This window comes from Paroedura picta, chromosome 11, assembly GCF_049243985.1.
Source record: "Paroedura picta isolate Pp20150507F chromosome 11, Ppicta_v3.0, whole genome shotgun sequence".
In the NCBI taxonomy this organism is placed as follows: domain Eukaryota; kingdom Metazoa; phylum Chordata; class Lepidosauria; order Squamata; family Gekkonidae; genus Paroedura; species Paroedura picta.
The window spans coordinates 23,866,623-23,886,421 of record NC_135379.1 but is presented as its reverse complement, the minus strand read 5'-3'; the positions used below and the strand labels follow the sequence as shown (position 1 = coordinate 23,886,421).

Genomic DNA, 19,799 nt, shown 5'->3' with positions numbered 1-19,799 from the left:
ACTACAATTTAAATATAAATAAATAAATAAATAAATAAATAAATAAATAAATAAATAAATAAATAAATAAATAAATAACAATTGGCTCAGAATGCCGTGGCCAGGATCCTCACAAATACACCATGGAGATACCACAATTGGCTAATACTCCAACAACTCAACTGGCGCCCAATTGAATTCCAGATCAGACTTAAGGTTCTGGTAATCACCTTCAAGGCCATATGTGGTCTGGGCCCAGTGTACCTGAGAGACTGCCTCCCTGCCTATACCCCCTCAATGAGCCTTACGCTCTGCCACCTTCAACTGTCTGCAGATCCATGGCCCCAGAGAAGCAGGTTGGACCTCACCTCCTGCCCATGAGCAGTACAAGTGGATGCCTTCCCTTCCGGCATCCTGCCCCAGTTCGCCACCTCACCACTATCGGGAAGACTGCCGCATCCTACTGCACTCTTGCCACTCTCTGCAACCTCCAGTGGCCGCAGCCCCTTTTTAAAGTGGGTTTCACCAGTAGTGATGAAATAAAAAAACAAGTTTCCATTTATATATGCTTCATGAAATAATAATCTATCAGTTGACTGGTCAATTGTCGTATTTTGACTGTGCATGCGCAAGAGTGTGCCATTGCCCAAATTGGCCAGACTGTGAGATTCTGCCTTCAGATTTTTAAAAAAAATCATATATTTATTGTCTGATAGAGCAAGCATTAATCATAATCACCTTCAAGGCCATATGAAGTCAGGGCTCAGTGTACCTCCTTGCCTATGCCCCCCAAAGAGCACTATGCTCCGCCACCACCAACCAGCTAATGATCCCTAACCCTAAAGAAGCCCACCCGGCCTCAACCAGGCCCAGAGCCTTCTCTGTCATGGTCCCCACCTGGTGGAACGAGCTCCCTGAAGAGATCAGGGCCCTGCCCGAACTCCCAGAATTCCGCAGGGCCTGCAAAAGCTCCTCCTCCAGGCATTTGACTGAGGTTAATCCGACCTAGAAACATCTGGTGGTCCCCCTCAAATCATACCCTCCATAACCTGTACATTTTTGACCTCCCTAGGGGCTTTGTTAAAGTTGTTCTATTGAAATTGTTCAATTCCTACGTCACATTTCCCAGAACTAGGTGGCAGGCTAGGTCTAGCTGGCAGCCTAAAACGTGCTCCTAGACAACAGTTGCTATTACAAAGCAAGTTGCAAGAGAATTCTTCAACTGTTAACCCTAGAACCCAGGTAAAGTCAGCAAAAGAAGGTCAGCATTCAGAAGCCCTTGGCCCAATATATTTAATTTTGAAAACCCAGCTTTTTGTCAAAGATGACAACACCCATGCATATCCTTGGACTGACTCAGGATCGGGCAATTGCTCAGAATTTCATTTGCACACATTTTAATATTAGGTGACAAAATATTAAAAATCAATGATAAATGTATAAAGCAAGTATAAACGATCAGGCTTGATCTTATTTTAATAAACGAAAAATGGTATTTGTTGCAGATCAAGAACTAAGCAAAATTACCTTCATGCACTGTTATCCCACAGTTGTCACACTGGATTATTTCATCAGCATCTTCGCTATTGTCCCCAAGACAAACACAGCAAATCATAATATGGTCCATTTTCTGGGAGGTCCAGTTTTGAGACTTCTCAAGAATCAGCGAGTCCTGTTATTGAAAAATAAAAGTGTACTTGTTATACTGGAAAGGCCATTAACTCATGCACTTATTTGTGCTTGCTAACTCATATTCACAAAGTGGACATTTTACTAACTTTTTTCCTCAATGGTTTTACTTCATATCTGTACTATTCCTTTTATAACACTCAGCTCTATAACTCTTTATCTAAGCCTCTAGATGTGTCCATCTTGGCTCTGAGATTGTGTCCAGTGGCTAGGGCAGAACAATCTGAAGCTGAGGCAGAGACAGAGGTAATGCTAAGACAGGAAGGCTGATGCTTTGGAAGGATCTGGATTCATTTGTCTCCACTGGAACCTGCAGAGCATGTTAAAAGTTTGGGTGTGCAGTGCTCATGGGCCCACCTTGCTGTTTGAAAAGCAGGATTATGTAATAGTAAGGAAGAGAACTTTCTATCAACTTAATCTAGTTTGCTAATTCTCTCCTTTCTTATCCTACCTAGTCAAACAAATCCATTCTTTTGAAACCACATTTTGACTACTGTAACATGCTCTATGTTGGGCTATCCTTGAAGGCTAAGCAATAACTACAAATGGATCAGAATGATTATTAGCGGTGGATAGAGAAAGATGGGTAGCCGTGTTAATCTGTCTGTAGTGGTAGAAAAGAGCAAGAGTTCAGTAGCACTTAGCCTAACAAAATTTGTGGCAGGGTATGAACTTTCATGACTGCTCATTTTTGTCACTGCTCACTTCAGATACAGCTAGAATGTAAGTCCATCTGTCTTTGTATCTTGGAAAGTGGCGTGATTTCAAATGCTGAATAACAACAGCAGGCAAATAACAGTAGATGAATGACAATAGCAGACATGATTGGATTATGTGTGATATGCAGAGGGGTAGAGAAATCACCATCGGTAATGAGACAGGAGACCTAGGTCTCAATTCAGTCCAGGAGGATGCATTGCTTGGAACTTCATTATCAGTTGCAATTCAGCAGTCTACTTTCTAATCTCCCTTTGCAATTCCTTTGCAAGAGAATTGCTACTCTGAAATCACCAATTGAATTTCTTGGAAGGTTACAATGTTCCCTTATTGGTTTTTGAATGCTGTGGTTTCTAATGTCGATTTGTTGTTTGTCCAATTTAGAGGGTATGATGGCATTGCTGACATGTGATGGCATAAATCACATAGGACGATGACCAGGATTATGAACCTGAGGTAGTATGATGTTGCCATCTCTCTTTCTGTCAGGGGACACAGCTTGCCCAATTTGAAACAGCAACATTGGCTGGTTGTTTACTTCAGAATATAAATCAAGGAGCTGGCTTTAATATTAAGCCCTTGGTGGCCTAGATGTGACAAACGTCTCCCCAAATGTCCCTGTATGCCACCATTGGTCTTCTGGTTACCACTGTCTAGTTACTCCCTTGTTTAAGTTGGGCCACTTGGCATTCACACTCAGTAGAGGCCTATAGAACAGGCTTTCACAGAAGGCAAAAGGGAAACCACTTTTAGAAGTGTTTAGGAGGTGCTGTGGGCTGCTTTATTTTTTAGAGCTTTTAAGGGGTTAAGCTACATATACTGGAGGGGTCTGCTTACATGGGTTTTACTGGATTTGTTTTTAGTTTCTGAATTGTAAAATGCCTTGAGATATAAGGAAAAGGCAAGGTATCAGCATTGTGTCTTTAAAACTGTAGACAGTTCAACACTATTTGGACCCTAAAACGTATGTAACTGAGAGCATCATTTGATACTTGTCGCTTTGGATAATAGCTGAGGTCAAATTCTAAACCAGGGGTAGTCAAACTGCGGCCCTCCAGATGTCCATGGACTACAATTCCCAGGAGCCCCCTGCCAGCGAATGCTGGCAGGGGGCTCCTGGGAATTGTAGTCCATGGACATCTGGAGGGCCGCAGTTTGACTACCCCTGTTCTAAACTGTACTGGGGAAGGATCCTCCATCACTACGCCTCTACCTAACTGCTATCTCCTGCCTGTAATATTCGTTACATAATAATTCCAAACTGACCTACAACAAATGTTGCCAACTTTCCAAACTCTGAAACAGCAGTAACACAGCTCCAGCACACTGAATTATAGTTGCCTTCGTTATCTATTTTATTTGTATCTTTGCCATCATTTCACTATTCATACACTTCATTGATAGGTCAAAGGCATGTCACTTGTCCAATTTACGTCAGAGGTCTAAAATACCCTTGGAAGAAGTAAAATGACACAAAGACTCCATTGCAGTCAGATAATTTGAAAAAGCACTGAAGTAGCCATGAAACCAAAGTTACAATATCACACAGTTGAACATTTAAGTTCTCATAGAACAGGTGAGTCAATGCTCTCTCAGCTAGGGTTGGGCACTTTGGAGTCCAAAGCGCACAACCATCCTCTCAGCTCCACCTACCTCGCAGGGTACCTGTTCTGGAGAAAGGAAAGGAAGGTGATTGTATGTAGCTTTGAGACTCCCTCAGGTAGTGAAAAGCATGGTATAAAAACCAACTCTTCTTCATGTTTAATCCCTGAATGGAGTTTCAAATACAGTTTGAGACACTGCCAGTGGCCAGCTCTTCAAAGAAAAAATATCAACAATTACATGCTTGACATAACAGTGTAGTTATTTTGACCCTAGCCCAAATTAACTGATATGAGTTATTTGTAGTTTCTATATTTACCTACATTTTTCATGAATTTGATTTATTAATTAAAATTAAGTTCCAGTCATTGTTCTATTCTCTATGATCTTTGAGTGCTATTTTCCTAGAGATGATTTTATTCTCCCAGTACAGTATCATTGTCATCAGTATGAATATAGTGAACACAACTGATCTTTATGACATCTTAAAAAACAGCATACACTTTTGTAAGCTAGAGACTACTTCATCATCAGATGCCACAAGACTACCACAATGATTTGTTGGACTTTTAAGGTTTCACAAGACTCCTTCTGTCTGTTACCGAACTAACTTGGCTACCTCTGTGGAATAGGAAAACTGTTTTAAAAATGCTAGTGGTTTTGAAAAAGCCATTAATCTTCTGGATACAAGAACATATAAGAATTCAAACAACTGGGAGAGTTTTTGGAGAAATCTCACTCCATAAATCTCTTGCCGCATGATGCAGTATCATCCCATCATACCACCTCCACAGAAGGAAGGTTATATAAAGTGAGAGAAGGGAATGTTTTTGCTAACAATTTACACTAGTTTTCCCCTTTCACAATGTAAGAGAAGATACTTTCCTTGTCATAATTGCTCATTACATGACAAACTGATATCAGCATAAAGATAAGGCAAAATTGTTTTATAAGCTAAAAAACAGGCCAACCAATGGTGCATATTTGTATGAATATCACCATCATCATATATATATAGTAATAAAATGGTTTTTCATCTTATGCAAATTTGAGTATACTGACTTTATTATCAAGTAAATGTTTTTACAAATGGGCCATCTAAGTCTACCCTTAGATTGATACTTATATACAACTAACTGAAAGCTTCTTAAAAGAAACCAGTAGCACCTGCAGAGACCTTGTGAATTGTCAACCTGCCACTCTGAAGCCAGATTTGCAAGTGTTGTAAATAGAGGGAGAAGCAGCTGTCAAATGAAATTCCTTGCCATATTCTGGAAATGCGGCATACATAAAGACTAAAAAGATCAAAAGCAAATCCACCCAAGTGTTTGCTACTAAAAGCTTGAAAATTAAGAAAACACTAAAATTGAAAAATTGATTACTTTCTATATAATTATAAAGAAGGTTATAGTCATGAGTAAAAGGAGAACAATGTGCTCAAAAGAAAACAGCATATTGGGACAAGTCAGAACATAGGATTGCCGAATTCTACCACTGAGCAAGCAGTTTATGAAAACAGCCCTATCAAAGGGGAAAAAGGCTATCAAATTTTGTTTGAGGTAGTACAAGCTGCTTGTACAAACCTAAGCACGTCTTTGGATTTTAATCCTATGATTGTAAAACACTAATCCCATTCCCACCCCAAGCCCAAAGTGTGAAAAGAAATAAAATTCTGCCTATGGGTGTTTCAGCATATGGAGCTAAGTAATTTAAGGGAGGAGATTCTACCAAAACACTAACACTTTAGAAATGAGGGTTAAAAAAGCCTGGTGCCTGCGTCTCAGCTTGCAACAAAATGGAGCTATATACAACTCCATGTGTGTGAAGGGAGAGAGGGATAAGGTGGAAAGGCTTTAGGGGACAGATTTGCCACTCTGGTTTTCAGCAGCCTATCCTAAACGATGCTTAATTGATCATTAATGTACCTTGTGTACCAGGGATAAGACTATTCTAAGTAGAACATGAGTTAAGATTTAGCCAACCTATCTCTAGTATGGCCATTCCTGGAGCTTTTTAACATGCCACAAAATGTGCAAAATTACTTCTGAACTTTTCTAGGATCAAATTAAAACAACAACCACCAAAATAAGAAACTCAGTTCATTTTGTCCCAATACAAGAAAGGGACAGTCACGCTGGAAGGCTTGTCTTATAAAAGGTCAGGATAGCAGGGTTGGTTTCTTCAAATTTCTACATTGGGCATATGTTAGTTGCTTTATCACTTGAAATAGATTTTTTCAAGTTAATATACCTAAGTTAGATTAAATGTGTCAAAGAAAATACAGTGACTGAATGGCATTTACACAATTTAGAAAATATTTACAGCAAAATATTTGGGATTTCACCCATTGCAACACAACATGGCTAAGACTTCATTGGACTATTTTTAGCCTCTATAATTATCCTGTATAATGCCCTCGGGCTTTGTGTTCTTCACTAATTGTGATGAAGAAGGTATTTCAAACCTAACTGCTAATGCACTTAGTAGCAAAATATAATGGAAGCCTTCAATATAAGACATACTGAAAATATTGCAAACAGTTATGAAGATATAAACAAGAGAGCATCCTCAGTCCAGAAATGTTCATTCTGCCAAGTTCCACTGAAATCGTTGGGACTAGTTGATCATGAGTACATGAAAACATACTTATTAGAAAAAGTCAAATATTTCTAAACTTCTATTAATCAGAATATTTAAATAAAACTTGATAAAACAGTAGGCCAAGATAGGCAAGTAATCCTTCAAAACTACATAGCTCAGCAGCACTGTGTACAGTACACTGGATTTTTTCTAAACCTAGCTTTATGGTGACGAGTTCGCCATCAAGAAAAGACAAATTCAGCACTGCTACAAAAGAGAACTGTTTTACATTATATTCCAGAACCCCTACGCAATCATATTATATCTTTACATGAAACAATGCGATATTTTGCAAAGTGGACATTAAAGTTGTCACACTCACAACTCTTAACATGGGAATGGTCAAATGGTCACAAGACACACCTAGCAAACTCTAAGGCCTTTTTAAAAAACCAACCACATAAATCATATTGAACAGACTGAACCATTCAGGCCAAGTTTCAGTTCCAAAAATTGGTTTAAAAAAATAAATTCTCACACGTTTTAATAATCACTGTGCTCTGTGAATTGCAGTATGGAAGAAAAATATGAAGCAATTGAAGTGTTCTATTCTGGAAGAAAGGAAGATGATCAGTGATAGATGAAGAAGATCGAGACTTAGGAGAACTGGATAAGCCGCCTGTACCCCTAACAGGTCTCCAGTAAAAAATGATTTTTCAAGATTCAGCGCTGATTTCCACTAGTGGGATGAAAACCGGTTGCCACTGTATTGAGTTCAGTGCAATTCATCTCTCTGGCATTTATTTTCCTCATTCCTTACAGCAGAAATGTAATCTGCAGTGCAAAGAACCTACACAACAGTTCAGCATTCTCTTGCTCAATCACAGCGGCCTTGAAAGTTTCACTGCAGCAACTCCCTCTTACATATATGCTCCTTTTTGGTTTTTAAAGCTGGTTTGTGAACTTGACAAGACATGCCACAATGTATACTTAAAACAGATTCAATATTTCTCACATGCTCGCACAGCTTCTTTTGACGTGCAGCCACAATATTCACTCATCAACTTAGGAGCAAAGTTTGGGGGTGAAATGTGAGATACTTGATTAGGATGCATGCCTGAAGGCCAAAAAGACATTATAAAATTATTCTGATATGGAAGATCAAGGGATTCAGTTGCATAATAGATTGAGCTTCTCTCACACTATGAACAGTCAGACTTTACAACAGACTAGAAATGCACTGTGAACCTGCATCAATGAAAGCATCTCACTGCTGTCCTCAACATACATCTGAAGACAAATCCTGCTTACTCCAAGAAGGGTACTATGCATCTCAGCCTTCTTCTTGCTTGTATCATCTCTCTGATCACCATATCTCAAGCTCTCCAAAATGGCACCATGACCCTGAATGTTTGCCCTGGTGTCTTAACAGGAAATACTCAAGCCCAAGACTAAAAATGTATTTATTGACACTACAAGCTAAAGATTGGTTCATGAGTTTATCACAGCAACTACCCAAATGAGTTTTATACACTATCAGAGAATTTTAAACAATGAATACATGTTAGATGAAAAATTAAACATTTCAAATAGGCAACATCCCAAAAGTTTAGGCTGTGGGTCTGCTGTAAGAAAACATATAATTTTACTAGGCCTTCATTAAACTATAGTAACAAAGTAAATGTCACCGTTTCTACCAATATTTAAATAGTAAATGCTAAAATTAAAAACCTGGTATACATAACTCAGAAGCTCCATGGCACAAATATTCCACAAAAAACCTAGTTTTAATACAAAACATATTTTGCCAGAGCATACAACTTTTAGTACCAGTTTGAGATGTGTGCAAACAGATTTGACATTTCACCTTTCTTTAATTTTACTATGTTACTTGTAACTTTCAAAAGCACAAAATCATCATGTTTTCCCAACAAATCTGTATGTTCTGGCTAAATCTTGTTGTATTTAATGACTCCTATCTATAAAAATAAAAATGCACTGTTCTTAGCACCACTCCGATGGTTACTCTACACAGCAATGCTACCTTACCTTTCACTGGCTTTTGTTTTGTATTTACTGCAACCCATCCTAATGGTACAGCTGCTTCATGTTCAGCATGGTATATGGAAAAATAATCTAACTGCTTGTAAAGGCTTGCAGTGAAGTCTAAAAATCCCAATCCAAGATACACTGAAGGCAACAGGAGAGTCCCACTGTCTTCAGTGGGTGCTGGATTCAGACAAAAGACTGATGCAAATGTATCTTAATGAGAATATAGCATAACTCTGCAGCTCATTAATGTGATCACTGTCCAGTAACTATGCCTAGCTTTAGGGAGTAATTTCAAAACAATCACACTGCAGAGTATTTTCCATTTTTCATCAGAGGTATTATAGAAAGTTGACTGTTCTACCTCATTGCTCTTGCTTTGTGAAAGGGCCAGGCTATCATTTGTCAGCTCCTCATCATCAGCACTATTCCTGCTAAGAGCTTTTGCTTTTTTCTTCTTGGATCCACCATCACTAGCAGCACTGCTGTTATCATCCTCCTCATCCTCCTCGTTGCCTTCCTCTTCATTGTCATCCTCATCGCTTCCGCTCCCGTCATCTTCGTCATCTTCATTATCTCCATCACTTCCCTCTTTCCGCAGTGTGTTTTTCCCCTTCTTCTTTCCAGCAGTTGGTCGCCAGTCATTGTCATCCTCACTGTCATAATCATCTATGTCATTGAGCTCTTCCATGGATACAAAATCTAACAGAGGGCGATTTCTTCGCAAATTCCACTTTTTTGGTTCGTTTGTTTGCTCATCAATGCCAGCGTCTGTTTCTGCAGGTCTCTCTCTCTCTTTCTCTTTTTTCTTTCTTGGCCTCTCTTCTCCTTCACCATCTTCCTCTTCCTCTTTTTTTTCAGTTTTAATCACCTCTTTCTCTGTTATTGGCAGCTCTTCTCCACCTGAGCATTTAGGCTGTTCTTCCTCTATCTTTCCTCCTTCTGTCAGGTCTTCCTCCAAGACATTTTCCTCTGATTCACTACAGGATCCTTCTCCGCTATCCTTTGATCCATCTTCACTGCCATGTCCACTGCCTTCAGAATCTGTTGAGCATATGAAAATTTAAAAAAGGTGTTCCAAAACAAAATGACAAAAAAAAGTTTTTAAAGGCTTGAGGCTATCAACTTAGTCAAACTAAATATTCTTCCCTTAATGGCACCTTAGCCTATTTTTCACCGGCCCAATTTTTTCACTTGACATTGCTGTTTTAATGTTGTAAATCTACTGATGAAGAATGTCTGATTTGGTAGAATAATGTGAAGTTTTGTCTCTATAACACTTCATAATATGTACAAGAAGTCATATTTTAGACAAACAGCCCAGTTCTTATTGAAGTATGCTGCATTAAATTGAGTAACTGATTCCAACAAGTCAAAAAGCAAGTTAACTTACAATGTTTTGGCCACAGAGCATTTCAGAATAAGTACATTTTAATATAACAATGTTATTTGGGAGGTTCAAATTCTGATCATATCGATAAAAAACAAAACATTCTTACAACTTTGCATTGGTGCAATATATGCTCTGAAATACAAAACTATTTTAGACTTGCCATTATGATTCTGAATATATCTTAAGGTTACATAATGAAATCTTTGTCAAATAACATAATTGAGGACAACATTACAGCATATAATTTTTAGATTATCTTTGATTGTATTAAATCAAAGGTTATACAACTATAATTAAAATTAAGATCTAAACTACAAACACTTTTAAAACATACAAGTATCAATACAAATTGTTACTGTCCACTAATCTTAAACAACAAAATGTTTGGCTTATGATACAGTCTATACATTTATTTTCATGAGCCTAATTTTACCTAAGAAATAACCATAGGTAGCCAGTATGTTTACTTAATACTCTCCAACTGTCCCATGTGCTATTCTACAATTTAACATCAACATTCACTACCCAGTTTCATTCTGCATAACAACCTGCTCACAAATTGACAGTACCGCATCCCCAAAACACACAATAGTCAACATCACAATCTAAGCGTTGTTTCTTTCTGATCTAGTTTTCTTTTTGAAATGTTAACATTGTTTCACTAAAATAGTTTATGCAATCTTGTTTCGGACAAAAGCAGAACTATGACTTGATGCTGCTTAAATGTAAGACTGTAAGCTGTATTTTAATATTTTTGTTAAATAACTTAGGGATACTTTTGGGGGGAAATAAATTGTGAAACACTTGTAAGTTTTACTGACTTTTTCAAGTTTTTGCAAGATCACCAAAGGTATAACATTTCAAAACAACATAAACAATTGTTTGCTTTCAGCATCCATTTTAAAAAGTTTTCTTTGGATTAGAACTCTTAGATTCTACTGCCCTTGAAACTTAGATAAAAGCAGATACCTAAAACTTTCTCCACAATATACTACCACTGTTCTCAGAATTTCCTAACGTATGGCTTGGTATTTCCACATGTTTGGTCACAGATAAATTTCCATGAATCTAGAAAGTTGTGCTACTGCAATCATGAAGACCACTTCCAGGAGACCACAGATGCATCTATGGTCAGATGCATGCACATTATGTTCTCCACATGACTCTTGAAATGTATAGCATGGGGAAAACTCTAAACATCTTACTTACAAAACAAGGGAGGATTGGATATGAAAGCCTAGCACAGGAACAATGACATGACAATCCTAAAGTGGCATATAGCCTAGAAAATATTCATTTGATAAACATGGCACTAAATCTTTTACAATTAGTCTATGATAGTAAGAACAAGATGTGTTACCAGTTTTCTGAAAACCGTATCATTTACAACTGTATCTAGTTAAGAAGCAACTTCTGGATTCTCTTATTATCATCTATACAGTATGATTCAATGCTCCTTCATTTATCCCACATCCTCTAAAATACCCCTATCTCCTGTTCTAAAGTCCACCTTGAAAACCCCTTGCTGCGATTGTCATAAGTCAGCTGTGACTTGCTAGCACCTTACAAACACAATAAAAAATTCCTTATCTCAGCAGGGTGTATGTGTCAATGTCCGGATGCACACAAGCAGGCAGAAATGAGAAACTCTTGAGCTACTTTTGCCTTTTCTAAAGTCTGGTTCAATATCAGAGACTTGTCCGCAACCATTTGGGGAAGGGAAGGTTTCATATTACACTGAGCTTTGGAACAGGCAAGAACAGCAAGAGTGTAGTACTGCCTCAGGCTGTTCCGAAGCTTCACAATACAGGATACATGTACACACACCTGCTCTGAGTCCTTTGCAATTTATCTAGCCAGGGAACAGGAGGAGTTAATGTTAACACCTCCTCACTACTTATCACAAATAGATAATAAACCAAGTCTATATTTGGGACCTCTTACCATTGCCATGTTCTGGTCCAGTAAGTTAAAAACAAACAAAAATCCGGTAAATACCCAAGTAGTGTACATATTACCAACTGGAAGAAAATCTGGGGAAGGGGCTGGAGAAGGAAGACGTTCCACTACACAGATATCAAATCTGACTAGATTTAAAAACAGCAAAAAGGAAAATGTCTTCCTTATCAGTAAATCAGAAAACCATGAAGATAAACTAATTTTGTCCGTAAGTTTCCTGAAAATTAGGCTCTTTCAACAGCGACAGGGAGAACTTACAATTAACATCTGGATTTAAATAAAGTTATCTGTTAAAATATCTAGAGGCAGCAAATCAAACTTTTAAAAAGCTATTAAGCACAGTAGCTGGGGAAAAACTTTTCATTTGTCAGGTGGCACTAATATTTCTTGCTGTATTTTTAATAAGTAGAATATTTAACTTTCATATACATATCCTATTACCTTAACTATTACCAGATCACAACTTTCAATATTGTAAGAAAAAGTAATTAACCATATTTTATAATATTAAATTATACCCTTTGTCTTTAAGGTGTATATTTATATATAGTTTACATACAATTTAAATAATTTACACACACACTTTTAGCCAGGGGCATTAGCAGGTGTAAAGTCTTTTGATATCACATGCATTTAAGGGCTAAAATATTAGATGCGTTCATTTTATAAACATGAAATGCAACATTCAAACACTCTTTGTACCCTAACTAACCCACCTCTCTTTTGTACACTGCATGGACACCCACACTCTTCAATTGGCTATGTTCCTGGAAACAAAGAGGTGGGTTTTTCTAGAGAGTATATGTATCTATAGCACATGTAAGAAAACTGCCTGATACCATGACTTGCAGAGAAGGCAGTAAAAAGTCACCTACCAGCTCCCAGGGTGGTGGTTGTTTTTTTTTAGCAATAGCTTGTTTATGCCATTTTCCTTCGTTCTATTTAACCTCCAATTTGTTTGCGTGTTCAAGGACAAATCAGAGAAGCCATGGTAGATGAGCTAGACTCATCTATCACATAGGTCACATGAAGAGATAGTGTGCAGAAACAAGACTGATGTTCTGTAATATTTAAGAAGGCTGTATGTGTAAAGCAGGGGTAGTCAAACTGTGGCCCTCCAGATGTCCATGGACTACAATCCCCATGAGCCCCTGCCAGCATTCGCTGGCAGGGGCTCATGGAATTTTTTTTTTTTAAATGAGACTGAAAAAGAGATCAGCCTGAGAATTTAATAGGTGGGGGGGGGGGGCTCAAGTCAGCTTATATTATTGCAACCAGTCTTAATTTTTACAAAAATTATACAAAAAGATATGAGACTAGCACTTCAATAACAAGCTTATATCTAGAACCTTTCCTCTAAGATAATTTCTCGAATTTAATTTTGTGAAAATGCATGCTGATCAAGTACATTGGAAATGTGAAATGTCTCAATAAATCTTGTATCATTTTTCAGAAATACTACAAGATAGATTGTGAATGACCCAGTGGCACCAGTTAGCTTTATGCAAATAGAGCCAACTTGGTGCAGTAGTTAGGAGTGCGAACTTCTAATCTGGCGAGCTGGGTTTGATTCTGCACTCCCCCACATGCAGCCAGCTGGGTGGCCTTGGGCTCACCACAGCACTCAAAAAGCTGTTCTGACTGAGCAGTGATATCAGGGCTCTCTCAGCCTCACGTACCTCACAGGGTGTCTGTTGTGGGGAGAGGAAAGGGAAGGCTATTGTAAACAGCTTTGAAATTCCTTTGGGTAGAGAAAAGAAACGTATAAGATCTATAAACAAAAATTAGTATAAAAACTATGAAATGTGCATGCTTTTAAAAAAGGATGTCCAATGAATTCAAAAGCAAATGCCAATGGAGATACGGTATAAAGCTACAAGTGCCCCCGTATTTATTTTATTTAATTTATTTTAATTATTCACATTTACTTACTGCCCTCCCCGAAGGCTCAGGGTGGTTTACATAGAACTGAGAACTATACAAAGAACCATACATATAAATAACTGTAACATTAATAATACTAACTGATAACAGGGTAACAGAACAACATTAACAGTAATACAACAGGTCCAGCAGCAGAATGCCTTGATGGATTTCTGGGGGTGGGTAGAGGGAGGGGGGCATGGACCCTGTAGATGTTGTTGGTTGTGCCTGGTCTCAACCAAATGCCTGGTGGAAGAGCTTCCTTTTGCAGGCCCTGCGGAACTGTTTTAGCTCCGTCAGAGCCCTGATCTCCTCTGGGAGCTCATTCCACCAGGTGGGGGGCCAGGACAGAGAAGGCTCTGGCCCTGGTTGAGGCCAGGTGGGCTTCTTTAGGGCCAGGGATCATTAGCTGGTTGGTGGTGGCAGAGCGTAGTGCTCTTTGGGGGCATAGGCAGGGAGGTACACTGAGCCCTGACTACACATGGCCTTGAAGGTGATTATGATTAATGCTTGCTCCATCAGACAATGAATATATGATTTTTTTAAAAAATCTGAAGGCAGAATCTCACAGTCTGGCTAATTTGGGCAGTGGCACACTCTTGTGCATGCACAGTCAAAATACGTCAATTGACCAGTCAACTGATAGATTATTATTTCATGAAGCATATATAAATGGAAACTTGTTTTTTTATTTCATCACTAGTGGTGAAACCCACTTTAAAAGGGGGCTGTGGCCACTGGAGTTGCAGAGAGTGGCAAGAGTGCTGTAGAATGCGGCAGTCTTCCCCTGATAGTGGTGAGGTGGCGAACTGCGGCAAGATGCTGGAAGGGAAGGCATCCACTTGTACTGCTCGTGGGCAGGAGGTTGGGGAGATATGCACATCCAAGCTCGCCTCCAGTGGGGATGGGAAATCTGGCTACCTCCTCAGCAGAAGGCATGCAGTCCTTGCCTGCCTCCTTGCTGCTGCTAGGGGCCTGGAAGACCAGTTGGACTTCCGTGGAGGAGGCAGGCAGGCCTTGCAGTTTCTGCCAGAGGTGAGGAGGTGGAGCAGTTCCACAGCTTGGTGTAGTGGTTAGGAGTGCAGACTTCTAATCTGGCAAGCCAGATTTGATTCCCTGCTCTCCACATGCAGCCAGCTGGGTGACCTTGGGCTTGTCACTGCGCTGATAAAGCTGTTCTAACCGAACAGTACTATCAGGGCACTCTCAGCCTCACCTACCTCACAGTGGTGGCAAGAAGGCAGTGGACACTAGTGTGGGCTCCGCAGTGGCCAGCCTTCGCAGCCCATTGGTGGTGAAGAAGTGTGCTGGCTGACTGCGCTGAGTTGTGCAGCTTACCTCCTGCCAGCTCCCCATGCTCAGGAAAATGGGAGGAGGAGGGGGGTGAGGAAGAGTCTCTTATTGCCCCTCAGTGGGAAGGCCTTCCAAGTGAAGACCAATCAGAATCCTAGTGCTTCCCGACAGTGTGCCAGCTCCTCTGAATGGCCCTTGGAGGAGAGGCCCTCCCTCCCAAGGGCCAATCAGAAGGCCAGCACGTAGTTGGAAGCAACCTTCACATTTTATGTGCCATGATAATGATGGTGTCATTTGAAAAAGAGCTCATCACCCTCTGGCTCTGCAGTAGTCAGGGGACAAGCCTAACTTCAGGTACCTCTAAAGATGAACATAAACCAATACCTCTATCTAAAGGCTATGCATATTCATTACATTGTAGTTCATTAATTTGAAAAAAAAATCAGCATTTCAGCAAGAATGGGGAAGTGGTTTGAATATCAGACTAGAATTTGGGAGCCTAAGACTTAAATCTCCACTTTGCCATAGAAGCTTTCTGGATGATTTACCAGTGACTAATCTACCTCACAGAATTGTTTTTGTAAAGATAAAAAGGAAGATGATAGAATGATTTTGTAAGTCATTCTAGATCTCCACTATGGAGAAAAGTGGGGGTATGAACACAAAAATTAAGCAGCAGTTAACCAATCCATAACTAATCCATTTTTATAATTAGCAACATTATAGTTAACAATTGAAATGCCAATTTTCTTGTTCTAATAGCTAATGCTTTTAAGTATACCAGACTACTATTCAACAGTCAACTGACCAAAATTTGAAAGCCAACTCATCATTTTTTCCTGGCTTGATCAAATGTCCAAGTGTATGAGATTTTTTTTTCCTGTCAAGAAATGCCCCAAAGCACACCTGACTGCTATATACCCAAGTTCTTGGATGCTATAAAGCCAGATACCTAAACACTGGTTACACTCTAAGCTTCCAGCATTGGACACTTTTAGACAGTTGGATATAGGACCACCAAAGCCAAAAGGACCAGGCATTAGCTGTTACTTCATCAAATCATCTTGGCTCCAATAGAAATCCCTCCAATAGAACAAGGGGTTGCCTGAATCAGTCATGACTAGGTAGAGCTTCCCAAGATCCAATTAAAAGCAACTTGTTTTAACATGAGTGAAGATTAAAAGTAATTGATTTCAAACCATTTGAACACAATTTGTCCAACACACTTGAAAGTTATTTTTCTTGAGAAAGTTTAATTGTCGGTTACACATATTGACAGAATGGCTTCCAGCAAAACACAATAAATGAACATGATTATTTCCTTATGTTAATCAGGACTCATGTACACAGATACAAAATGTTTACATTTAACTCAACTTTTATGTTAGAAAAATATACTTTATATTATATTTACAGTTTTCCTACCAATAAAAAGACTAATTTTTAAAAGAATGGCATTGTGTGTGGTTTAATTCAATAAACAAAACTTACTGATAGCATAGCTATGTGTATTTCACAACTTAGGCCTATAAAGTATTAAACCAGTTCATGCTAATAACAGTAAATACCGGAAATTCTTTTTAGCCTCATTAACATTAACTTAAGTATGAAATACATATTGTACCTTAAACTGCATGTTTAAATTGAACATTTACAGAGATGTTTACCTTAGGATAGTTTTAGACATAAATTTAGCATGACCATGGCTATTTTTCTAAAACAAAAAGTATTCCATGTCATATGTAAAAAGACATGTGAAATGCAATATATCTTCATTTTCAAAAGTGTCGTATTCCAACAGTGTTTTACTTTCAAGTTTGCTGCTGGATTTGACTAATAGCACAAGTTTGTGGTGACAAAACAGATGCCTAATGGAGTACACCACTTGTGCAAAAAAAAAAAAAAGAGCAGACTGTCACTTGACACATCCAAAGTTACTCTCACGCACTGCAAATTTTAAGACAATGACAGTGCCAAGAATGTAAAGTTAATCATATAACCTACTGTGAGATAGAATAACATTATCCAGATGCATAAGGTACTTCCTATATGAAAGGTACTTCCTATGTACAAGGACTCCATACGCTTAGAACAACATAACTAGATTTTGTGGTTGCATGGCTGAAGAGCCATGAGCCCCATGAAATGACCCCATGCAAAGTTACTGCTCTCACAGGTGCATCACTGGGGAATACCTTACCCTTTAGCTGCCAGTTTTTGTCCCATTGGCTAGTCCGCTTTGATGCTTTAAGAAAACATTAGTAGGTGGAAAAGAAGACTGAGGTTGAAGGAGTGATACAGAACTAGATAATTAATAGGAAGCGATGGGAATCCTACAGCTGGTGAGTTAGAACAGAGAGGGAAAATGAGAAAGACTAATCTTGGGTGTTAGAGACCTGACTAAGATAACAATGAATAAATGATCTTAGAGACCAATAGCTTTTAGAGAAGGGGAGGGAGGGGGGCATAAAAATGCAGCAAAAGGATTATAATTAGTAAGATAAGATGTCTGGAAAGAGAGGCACAGGAACTTCTTGCTGGGTGTTGGTAGAAGAGTATATTAAAGAATGGAGTAAAGATATCAGAATTTGGAGGATTATCAAGAGATATTTATGGTTGATTGCACAGCTAGCAACTTGCCACCCCTCAAGCTCTGCAACATCCTCCATCAATCTAATTATACCCCCTGTCTCCTCAGTGGCTAAACTGGATTGACTCTGAAATTTCATTTCTAAAATGTTTGTTTCAATAAGACCCCTGGGCGCTTTAATATACTAAACAAACCCCACCTAATTAAAAAAAAAACAATATTTAAAAGTTAAAAGGCACACACACACCAAGGGAGGGAGTAATTTGATGCATGAGAAGAGGAAGCATTTACCTGAAGCATCTCCAACCTTAAAGTCACTGTCATCTGAACTGTCATAATCTAAAGCTTCTAGCAGGGAAGCTGCCAAAGGCTTCACCTGCCTCCTCTTCGAGCTCCGATCCACTGCGGGGGGGAAAAGAGAGATAGGTTTTTTGGGGGGGTTGTTTTTGGGGCCCAACCGGGAGGCGAGAGGGGGGGGCATTTTCAGTCAGAGCCGTCCACACGCAAAACCCGGGTTCATTCCCACATTCGTCTACGGGCGGACCCGAAGGGAAAGGAGGAGGAGCGGCAGCCCTTTGCGGGGCTCAAACGAGGGGAGGGGGCATAACGCCTTCCAAAGAGCCCCCCTCCCCGCCACGAAGCCCTCTTGGCCGGGAAGCCCAAGGAAGACGCGCGGACCCGGCTGGAGGGGGGGACGGGACCCGGGACGGGGGAGCTTCCCGCGGCTGGCGGCGTGAGGGAGCGTTCGGCGGGGCATGTTCGCGAATGCGCCGGGGCGAGGGAGAAGGGGAGGCGCTGCTGGACTTACTCGCTGGCGCCAAGCAGCCGCTCCCGGGCACATAGGCGGCAGCCCGCGCCCGGGAGGGCCCTTCGCAGCCCTTCGGTGGGGAAGCTCAGCCAAGGCGGAAAAGAGCGCCTGCGGCGTCCCCAAGCAAGCCCCGTAACCCAGACAATAGGCAACGCCGCAACTCGGATGCACTTCCTTCCTCCCAAAGCGGAGAGGACAGGAGCCCAGCGCCGCCACTTCCGTCGATGCGGGTTCCGCTTCTGCGCGTTGATCGCAGCGAAGTCGTGCCCACACGCGTTTTGGCTGGGGCGCCGCTGAGGCCGGAAGGAGCTCTCCCATCCAGCGCCGCTGCGCGCCCAAAAGGGAAAGAAACCGGAGGACGCGAGCTCGTTGCAGGGCAGCCGGAGCAGCGCCAGCTCTTAGCGCTGAACTCTCTGCATTCCGCCGGCTCTTTAAGACCGTTTATGCACTGGGAACTTCACTGCCCCAGATCCTGGGCAGGAGCGAAAATCAGGGGCAGATGAGGCGCACTGGGCCAAATGCTCCCCGGTTTGGGTGCGGGAAGAGGTGGAGCAACCTGCCACAAATAAAACTCCAGCCTGCAGCCTGGAATGAAACCTCCAGTGCATAAACGGTCTAACAGATTCCTCGTTCCGACGTTATACTGCAGTTAATGGGAATATGCGTGCATGCTTAGTTCGGAAAGGTTGCAGGCTGTCCAGTTTGTATCCATTGGTGAAACCTCTGCGGATGGAGGCAGTGTACCTTTGAATACTGGATTCCGCTTGGGTGCTTCCCAGAATCATGTGCCTGATCACTGTTGGAAAATAATGCTAGACTAGATGGGGATTTGGTCCAATCAAGAATTAAGTTCTTATTATGTTAAAGGGATTGTGACTTTTAATTTTAAAAAATCTGTATTCAGACTTATCTTGGGGTGGGGTGGGAAGTTTGGTCTGCAAGATCGATGTTAAATCTAAGAGAGAAGTTTCATTATAATGACGTTTGAGACCAGTAGTACCTTTAAAGTTTGAAGGCCTTTAAAGGTCTGAAGCAGCAGAAGAAAGTTTGAGCCCAGTGGCATCTTTAAAGCAACCTTTTATTCAAGGTATAAGCTTTGATGTGTATCAGAAGAAATGTGCATGCACATAAAAGCTTATTATACCTTGAATAAAACTTTGTTGGTGTTCTTAAAGGTGCCACTGGACTAAAACTTTGTTCTGCTGCTACAGACCAAC

General features: G+C 40.2%; 1 protein-coding gene across 15 annotated transcripts in view; it reads right to left on the bottom strand.

The window, feature by feature from the left end:
- Positions 1–18,808, bottom strand: part of PHF14 (PHD finger protein 14) — a 142,404-nt gene extending 123,596 nt beyond the window's left edge. For all 15 annotated transcript variants that reach the window (XR_013225447.1, XR_013225449.1, XM_077303738.1 and 12 more), the window contains exons 1-4: positions 18,583–18,808; positions 18,066–18,176; positions 8,981–9,660; positions 1,507–1,651 (exon numbers count right to left, since the gene is read on the bottom strand). Coding sequence is in view for 13 of the 15 variants with exons in the window: in XM_077303738.1 (XP_077159853.1) it covers positions 1,507–1,651; positions 8,981–9,660; positions 18,066–18,176; position 18,583 (937 nt within the window). In the remaining 2 variants the exon portion in view is untranslated. The remainder of the gene's footprint in view (positions 1–1,506; positions 1,652–8,980; positions 9,661–18,065; positions 18,177–18,582) is intronic.
- Between the last annotated feature and the right edge of the window lie 991 nt (positions 18,809–19,799).